The sequence below is a fragment of the Amblyomma mixtum genome, chromosome 3, assembly GCF_055824585.1.
Source record: "Amblyomma mixtum isolate Tamu chromosome 3, ASM5582458v1, whole genome shotgun sequence".
Lineage (NCBI taxonomy): Eukaryota > Metazoa > Arthropoda > Arachnida > Ixodida > Ixodidae > Amblyomma > Amblyomma mixtum.
This window is the reverse complement of record NC_143014.1, coordinates 42,433,146-42,442,856: the sequence shown is the minus strand read 5'-3', so window position 1 is coordinate 42,442,856 and position 9,711 is coordinate 42,433,146. Positions and strand designations below refer to the sequence as shown.

The window sequence follows — 9,711 nt, the reverse complement described above, 5'->3', positions numbered from 1 at the left end:
TACGTCTCCGGTATGCTAAGAACGTCCAAGTACAACTACGATGTACAGTAAGCCTTCGCTCCTGCTCTGACCTCACGCCCCTTTGAGTCTTACAGTAAGTTGACCGATGAAGCGAGCTCACTATACGCGAAATGTAGACACTAAGAGTCCGATCATGTAAAGCGAGACGCGGTTGACTCGTACGTATACCACTGTGCACTTCCCAAACCCATCCATGCTGCCCTCGGCCGGCCTTGCGAGGTGTGTACCTTTAATTGTTTATCTCTTCCCCTCTTTATCCCTTCCTGCGTTGCCTGGTTCAGGTGTGTGTGCATCCAAAGTGAGAAAACTGCTACGCTTTTTTCTTTTTCATTAAAAAAGTAAACAAGCCGCCGCGGTGGCTCAGTGGTTAAGGTGCTCGACTGCTGACCCGAAAGACGCGGGTTCGATCACGGCCGCGGCGGTTGAATTTCTTTGGAGGAGAAATTCTAGAGGCCCGTGTACTGTGCGATGTCAGTGCACGTTAAAGAACCCCAGGTGGTCGAAATTTCCGGAGCCCTCCACTATACGGCGTCTCTCATAGCCTTAGTCGCTTTGGGACGTTAAACCCCATAAACCATAAAAAGGTAAACAGCCTAACTTACTACCAGCGCTAGAAATAACGCGCCTTGCATCTTCTGTAGTGAATGACGAGCAGTCATTATGTGAATAAATTAACTTCTTTGAAGGTTCCGCTCGTTTTAGGTGAGGCAGATACACAAATAAGCGTTTCACATAGGGATCTCCCGGGAATTTCCTTCGCTTTGTTCCTTCATTGGCGGCTTTTGAAGCCACGGTACAATGGCCTATTTTGATGCTCTCCAGCAATAAAGCTGGGATAAGTATTTTGATGCTTGGCAGAAATGGAGATATGCGACAGGAATGTGGCGCGCGAAAGAGTACAGCTAAAGCCTACATTACGAGAGGCCCTCCAGTGTGAAGCCTATAGTGTTGAATAACGGCAGCCGGTTGTTATCTAAAGGAACCGAAGCTTGCGTTACAACGACAGCCAATTTCGTATCGATTACGCCCCAAATTCCAACGCACCACTGCCTTTAAGTATGGTCGATTCAGCTGTACCGTTTCAGACCTCGTAACATAATTCATTTCCTTTGTTGCAAAACTTCGCGCTGCCCATTGCTCTCAGGCTTGTGTTCGCTATAGGGACTTTAATCCCAGTAAACATACGGCCGCCCTCTACTGAGACGCTTACGCAGGTTCTCGTTGAGTAAGCCGTAGGAATGATTACGTCTTCTTACGCAAACACATTGTGAGTCATGAGTTCTATTCGTATAGCGCAATGAAAAGGGCGAGATGCATTACCGAGTACGCATGCCCAGGGATTGCTATTAAAGCGGTTTAATTACGAAGTTGCTACGAATTGCGCATGCGTGCTGTAATGACTGCGGGCGCAGAAGGCTCAGGCTCCTCTGTACCCCGCTCTCTATAGCCAGCGCCGTCGCGGTGGCTCAGTGGTTTTGGCACTCGGCTGCTGACCTGAAAGACGCGGGTTCGATCCCGTCCGAGGCGGCGTCGCATTTCGATGGAGGCCAAATTCTAGAGGCCCGTGTGCTGTGCGATGTCAGTGCACGTTAAAGAGCCCCAGGTGGTCGAAATTTCCGGAGTCCTTCACTACGTCTTCCCTCACAGCATGAATCGCTTTGGGACGTTAAACCCCATAAACTAACTCTTTATAGCCAGCCACTCTTCCACCGACGGTGATGTGGTCATGCGCAGAAGCAAACGCATACAAGACAAGGTGACTGCAAAAACTCCCTATTAATACATGTTGTGTTTATTTTTTTCTTTCAGCTACTCACGGCCTCCAGAATAACGCATAGTTTTCGCCAAGCGAAAGCGTATACCACCCCGTTGCTGTGTGCGGTCCTCACTTTATGAACCTTTATGAATCAAGTTATGAGCGTCCCTGTTTTTCGTTTCTTCTGTGTGTTCACATCACAGAGCCCTTCCGACAGACTGTACGTACCACTGTGGAAAGAAAAATCCTTTAGAAATCCATGGCTGTTGAGATGATGCATGCATTAGTGCGCGTCAGTGACTCTATAGCGTGACCCGGGATGTGCCAAATCATGTGAGTTATAATTGAGGACGCTGCATGCTTGTTTTTTACTTAAAGCTACAATATGCTGACAGCGTTCTCGAAACTTTTTTTTCTTCAGTGCCTTTGTCTTAAACATTTTCTCTTTTTTTTTTTGTTGCAAACAGTGTCAAACGAGATGTACGGCGCTGCACAGCCTTCAAAAAAATAAAAATTAGAGAAATCTGACCAACGCACTCCCGAATCACACGACGACATTGCTGTAACGCAGATGCCCCCATCCTATCCCGCCTATAGTACCTGCTCCTGTACATCCACTGCGCAAAGACCCACCAACAAAAATTTAGTCTGTACAATGTGGAGGCCACGGATCGATTTAACACGTTGGAGGGAGGTTGTGACGTGCCCACGCAGTGCAAAAACCACAGTCTCCAGACGTCCTGGCGAGGTGTTATAGCGCGTTCCCTGAATGCCCGACATCTTCCACAGCTTACCTATCTACTGTCTTTCTCGGGAGGTCCCATTACAGTCTTCGGGACCTCCTGCTGTGTATCGTTATGTTTCATTGCAGTACCATCATGGTTTCTAAAACCTCGTTAAAGCCTCCATTATGACACATCTCTCTGCCGATACCTGTTCTCCCCACTCCGCTCAGTATATCGACCCGGCAAGACGGCCAGCAGGCCGGTAAGCCACAGCCAAGCGCCTTACTTCAAAAGCCCTTTTACCTGGCTCAGCTGTGCTGCATATAACACGGACGCAGCCTTCCCACACACACACACGCACACAAAACAAAGAAGCTGTGCGCGAAAGCATCATTTCATTCCGCAGTTTGCAAGACATGTCCGCGCCTCTGGAAACGGAACTGCTGACAATCCTATTTTGGAATATGTATACCTTGCTGCGCTCAAAACCAACATTGTACTCGCTTTCTCTCTTCCTTCTGTCACTCCCACCTTCCTCCCTTTCCTTACGGCGCGGTTCAGGTGTCCACAGAGATGTGTGAGCCAGATACTGCGCCATTTCCTTCCCTCAAAAACCAATTTTACTCGTTCGACTGAACGGACATCTGAGCTAACCGCAGAGCCACACCTGACACCATTCTTTCCTCCCACCTAGAGATATCCATGACAGAGCACTTCCGAAATCATCGACATATCAGTGGTCCTCCTGCAGTCAAGTTTCAAGGAGTAAACTGCACCATGTCTTGACTTGCGGCGCTACACCAGGTTCGTTTCCCGCTTCCTACCAAATATGATCCTCAAACACACCGAAAAATTCTTACATAGGGATCAACACAAGTGTGTTCTTAAAGCGATAACTGCATGAAGCGATGTGCCTGGAGACGCGACGTATATGATAACGATGGCTGTCGCCTACTGCTGCCGCAGGTTCACCCGCACGAAGCGACGGGACTTGACGATAGATCGGCGATTTTCAGTATTGCTCTGTTTTCTCCGCCTCACTGTTCACTCACCTCGCGTCACCAGGGTGGTATAATTGTGCCAGTAGCACGTTTTTAAGACTAAACAACATAAAGTACGATAAAAGCACCGATGAAAATTCTTCTGGTAATACACATATGCCTTTCTAAGGGACAGAGCGCAGCGGTGTCAACTACATCATGCGGTGCTGGTACTTGCGAAAAAAAAAAAAGTGGCGTTACTCTCCCACGCCTTTATATTAACAATTAATGACACCTATGCCACAACAGCCTTTCTGCTTCGATGCGTGCCTACGGCAATACTCTGATGTCGCGAGCGTCGGCGGCTTCTTCGCTGAAACCGGGCTAGAAAAACAAACTTTACTCGCAGAATAGCCAGATCGGAAGTAACGTATACACTCCCAAAGCCCTCTGCTATCTCTGCTATTGGCTAGTCTCGCCAGCTGCTTCCTGGCGATGGGAGAAATTTTCTGAAAACCCACAAACAGAGCGACAAGTGATAGTGGTTCCACGGCCCCCAGCTCATCGCGCGGAGTGCTGCCGCGAATTATCGCCGCATGCGGTTAGCGCTTAATGATGCGACCCGATCGATGCACCTGACCCGCACCTCACCCTTGCCTCTCGCGCCAGAACAGCGCGTGCTTGCGGGAGCTCCAACTCTCTCCCTCCTCACGACCACTGCGTGGTCGCCTCTTCTCCAAATACGGCGCGGGACAGGCTGATAATATTCATACATTCTGGACTGTCCAAACATTCAAGCCAACCTCACGCAGTCCCTGCCTCGGACACGTATACTTGAAACCGTCCTATTTTGTGAGCGAACTGGCTGATACCACCACTTCAGTTTTCTTTCTGCTAAGGGACCCTGAAAAGCCGGCACCGACGTCGTTGGCAGTGAGCGAAAAATCCACAAAAAATGCCCTGAGAATCAACCTATGGGGCAGGCGGGCCACCTATAGGTCACGTGACCTTATGACGTCATCACAATCTGCCCATCGGATTGTGAGCAAACTACGCATTGTGGCAGTTCAATTAATAACTGGCCACGAGAGGTTGCTCGGGAAGAGTAACGTGGGTCTCCCAAGCCCCACTGGTAGCAGCACCTGCCATCGCAGGGCAGTGGCGCATTTCCGCAATCGCTCGCTGCGACAGGTGTGGTATGAATACTCCCAGGGATCTATGAATGTAAAGTAGACAATGACCAATTGCACATAGATGGGCGTTAACCCGTTAAGGCTATCGCGTCGCACCGCTAAGACGGAGCTTAAGGGTCCGCTCCAGTGAAAAGCTACAAGCCTGAAAAAGTGACAAGCTCCAAACTGGCGACAAATGGGAGTCGGATATTTCCTACTTCCGCTGAATCCGGACAACTTCCAAGACTTTTGTCCGCTGGCTGTTTTCAATCCCTTCCGAAACCACTTAACAAAAACAACTGCATCAAAAATTTACGCAAAAGCGCGAGACAAATGCCAGCGACAAGTTTGCAGGATAACCGGAATCCTCCTAATTTTGGCACTCAGCCAGTAAGAGTACTTCCACAAAACACAGAACAAGGCGGCAACTACAACCATTCGGTCAGAGCAAGCCGTTTCCATATACCTCCTCGCAGAAATTTGCCGCTCGTAGCCACTGCGTCACGAAATCCAACACATGTCAAGGCGCCCATGTGCTGTGCAATGTCAGTGCACGTTAAAGATCCCCAGGTGGTCGAAATTATGCCGGAGACGAGCTCCACTACGGCACCTCTTTCTTCCTTTCTTCTCTCACTCCCTCCTTTGTCCCTTCTCTTACGTCGCGTGGTTTGGGTGTCCACCGAGATATATGGGACAGTTACTGCGTCATTTCCTTTCCTCAAACACCAATTTTCAATTTATATCGCTTCATTCCGCGACACAGTGTGCTCCAGTGGGAAAAGGCTGCTCCAGACGGTGTGAACAAAAATGAAGTGTTTAAGTTCGGCATCATTCGAAAAACAAGAAGAAAAATGCAAGCTCAAAGCCAGTTTCAAAAAGCGCCTCTTTTTTTTGTGTGTGTTATTTATGTACAGGGTGTTTCACCCAAGACTACACAATTTTTAAAAATAGGCTTTTTCAGCCAGAAGACCGCTTTTTCTTGGCATATAGCATTGTCAACGGTGTAGTACATTAGAGAACACGTACGACGTGCTAACTAGCAGGTTGGTTAAGTAATATTAAATAGTTTGCTTTTTATATGACTGTTAGACTCCTTAATTACTGAGAGGCATGTAGCCCAACTTAAGTAATAGCCATATCAGGTTTTAGAATCTCGAAAGCGCGGCTACGTTCGGCGCTGTGTGCCCAACAAATTTTGACTATATCGTGCCAAAATACATGCGCTTTCGAGAAGCTTGCAGGAAAAGCAACCCCTCCAGTGCGTGTACCAGTAAAATTTGCTTGGCCCCAGCACCGAGGGAAACTGCGTTTTCGAAATTCCAAAAACTGATATAGATATTATTTACGGTGGGCTACACATCCCTTGATAATTAAGAAGCCTAACAGTAATAGTTATAAAGTTAACTATCCATTATTAGTTAACCAGCCTGGTAGTTAGCACGTCTTAGCTGTATTCTGATGTGCTACACCACTGGCAATGCTACGACGAAAAAAGTGCTTTTCTAACTCAAAAAAGTCTATTTTTAAAAACAGTGCAAAGTCTTAGGTGAAACGCCTTGTATATCGATGTGCGTGCCATATTTTTGCCTTGGACCATTTGTACCGCGAGAATCATGAACAGTTTTAGACAACTCGGGGTTCTCGCGCATTTAAGTGAAATTTATTTTTTCCAACCTCGATTATCTTATCTCGTACTCAAATTTTGGAATAATTCCGCACTCTGAATTTTGTGGAATGGCTGAAATTAACCTCGCGAGGTAACCGTAACATGTGTAGAAGTGGCTACCAAGGGGAACCACGTCTCCGTTCAGACCAGGAGCTCCCCATTCTTGTAAAAAAGCGCCTCAACATTAATTACGGCAGACTGAAGACGATGTTGATGAACCGTTTATCCGTTGTAACGCTATATATTCGCAAGATGTGCCTGGAGAAGGTATCAGTCCTATACGTTACTATAAAAAAGTAACCTGTAAAATGTAACCGATTTCAGCGGTCAATGGCAGTCTATGAAAAGTAAATGAACAATTAGAGTAAAGTAATCGATTACTATTACGTCATATTCCATCTATCTTGCATTAGCATAGCAAAAATATTCACGGACGAGAATGAGACTTTGCAGCTTGCTGTAACTATATATATAGACTCTTGCAGAACATGCGTCGGTAATTTCATCTACAACTGTTTTGTGGAATCATCAGACAATGCGATGAGGCCTACGTATGACCTAATAGTGGTTCATTGATATGCACGTAAGTCTAGAAGACATCAAGGACTCAACAAGCTTCTCTGTGGCGGGTATTGTATGATTCTGCCATAAACCCTTGCATATGACCATCAATTCTTGCTTGCGGACTATAACCATGGTAAATGCACTACCGCAGCGCGACAACGTCTGAATTTAACAAAGTTAAACCGACAATTTAGAAAGCTTACGGCGTTTAGAAATGCGACTTCATTTGTGATTAACAAGGCGCGAACAATTCGCGGCACCTTTTTTTTCGCGGATCATGTAAGCTATTCAGAAAAATGTAGAAAATTAGGTTGTTTCGAGTAACTGATGCAAATATCCGAGTCCTGTACTAATACAATAGTTCGCGCAAATAACGAGACTGCCTACTAGACGCACCTAAACGCAAGGAACAAGAGGCTTTTCCCTGTAGGGCCTTCTGTTGGCTCGTGATAAGCCTATAAGAGCAGCAGTTTTGTGCCTCTCGTATGGCAGTACAAAAAATCTCCGAGGCTCACTGAAGTACTATCACGATGGAAAGAAACGCGAACAGAGCGGAGCCTAGGCGCTCCGCTGTTCGCATTTCTTTTAAACACGCTTTAACTTCGGTAGTAGCAAAAAGATGCTAGTGTTGTCCGTGACGCATTCTAGGACGACTCTAACGTCTTTTTTCTTACCACCCAGATAAAAGCGCCATCAAAAGAAATTCGAACAGCGGAGCGCGTAGGTGCCGCGCTGTTCGCGTTTCTTTCCATTGTGATAGCGCCTACACACTGACGACCACTACGCTCATGGATATTGCTGTGGAGGGCAAACAAATTACGGCGGAACCGGTACGCACGCCAAACACTTTGTGACTTACTCTGTTCAAAAACAAGTCGAGGATTCTTGGACATGAATTTTAACTGCGAGGCAACGAGGAATATTGTAAGGTATTGTTATGGAAATATTCCGGTGCGTATCAAAATCTTTCTTTTAAAGTTTGTCCATCGCTCGCATCAAGCAGTTCAGACTGTCATAGAAAACCAATGGGGAAGTTTTTTGACGATAGCAAAAGCGTTAATAGCAAAAATAAAAAAAATAAATAAAAGGTCTGCCGAGGGAAGATCGTCGGATATATTGATTGCTATAGTGAAATCTTACGTGGTATGAAAAACAATTGCATTCATAAACAAATTCCACTTGAAAAATGCGCTGGCCCAGAACTTCTGGGAATGAAGTCGATATTGACTAGTACACAGAGTCGTATGAATAGTGAGTTTAAACTAGAAAATAAGCCGTGAACACTAAAAAGGCATACGCCTGATGTAACAGGAAGGGAGGATAAAAAAAATATCTAGGACATAACAATAGGGAGCATAATTTTTCTCCAAACAAAAATTTTCCAAGACGGCGCACATCACCTCCGATGGCCATAATAGTTAATCACGGAGCGGCACCACAGCAGTTATGGCTGCTGTCTTCAATAACAACTGTGCCCCGAAACCGCAGCTACTACTACTAAACTTAAATAAAAATAGTAGTGACCTTCGTTAATCCTTAGCAGCCGACACTTGAAAAGAGAATGTAGTGAAATAAGACCTAATAAAAAAAACAAACGGCCAACACAACGCGATAGTACACGACCAAGGAGGAGATTTTTCAAGGAGCGGAGCAAAATAAACACATAGAAATAAGACAAACGGGTGAGTCTGCGCAGTACCGGCCAGATTAAAGCACGAACTGAGAGCGTAAGCAGCTTACGCAGGCACAGGCTCGGGGCGCCTCCTCGAGACAACGCGAAGGGTTCTGCGCCTCTCCACAGCCGAGCGTTGCAGGGAAGGCGCCCCGGCCGAAGGATGAGTGAAGAGGCGGCTGCGCCCAGGGAGCCGTCAGCAGCCGCCCGCTGGGCGCAGCACCACCCCCCAAGCACACGAGGGGGGATGCTTTTCTCAGCGTGGTTTATTGGGCCGGATGTATGTACACGGGAAGGGAAGGACGGGGACGGCCGCTCATAGAAAATTGGCGTCTCTCGCGCACTCTGCAGATATAGGCACATCTTATGTACAGGTCTCTCTCGTGGGGAAGTCACAGCGGCGGCAGCTTGGAGGCGGCGTGGGCGAGCCGCTGCATGTCCAGGTGCTGCTTCCTCCACTTGATCCTCCGGTTTTGGAACCATACCTTGACCTGCGCCTCGGTGAGCCTCAGTGCTGCCGCCAGGTACAGGCGCTCGGGGCCCACCATGTACTGCTGCTGCTGGAACTCCGCCTCGAGCCGCTCCAGCTGGTCGGCGGTGAAGATGGTGCGCACGCGCTTGGGCCTCGGCTCAGAGGAGCCCTGTCGGCGGCCGCCGCTGCAGGCGTCGGCCCTCCGGCGCCCTTCAGCGCCGCCGCAGCTCTCGGAGTTTGAAGACGGCGCGGGCGTGGAGGAGTCCGGCGACGCGGGTCCCAGGCCCAGCAGCGCCTCGATGCTGAAGGCCGCCCCGCGGGGAGTGAGGCCCGCGCTGAGCGGGCCCTGGTCGGACGGAGCCGGCGGTAGGGCGGTCGTTGCGGGTGTTTCGCTGTGCATTACTGCTGCTCTCTCTGCGGCCACCTCTGGCAGCTTGCACGTTTTTCTGCCGCGCCGGGGCTCCGCCGCCAACCAATGAGCCTCGCCGCGCGGGTCACGTGGCCCTGCTTTCCCCGACCAATGGCGCTCTCGCGCTCCCTCCGCTACTCGCCGGTGCCAGCGGGGCCTCTCATGGCGGCCGCCGCATGCACCCCGGTATAATGAGCAGCCGCCGCCGCCGCCGCTGTCGAGAGGGAGGCTGCGCGCACCTGACCGAGTCGCGGCGGTTCAAAGACGAGCGACG

General features: G+C 48.7%; 1 protein-coding gene across 1 annotated transcript; it reads right to left on the bottom strand.

Annotated features, from left to right (window-relative positions):
- Positions 1 to 8,948: 8,948 nt before the first annotated feature.
- On the bottom strand, positions 8,949 to 9,453 carry LOC149349903 (homeobox protein HMX3-like). Its single transcript, XM_089576834.1, has one exon. The coding sequence runs from the start codon at positions 9,426 to 9,428 to the stop codon at positions 8,949 to 8,951; it is 480 nt and encodes a 159-aa protein (XP_089432960.1). The 5' UTR covers positions 9,429 to 9,453.
- Positions 9,454 to 9,711: the final 258 nt, after the last annotated feature.

Excerpts from the sequence above, each read along its gene's own strand:
- LOC149349903 (XM_089576834.1), bottom strand. The coding sequence starts at position 9,428 with ATGCACAGCGAAACACCCGCAACGACCGCCCTACCGCCGGCTCCGTCC.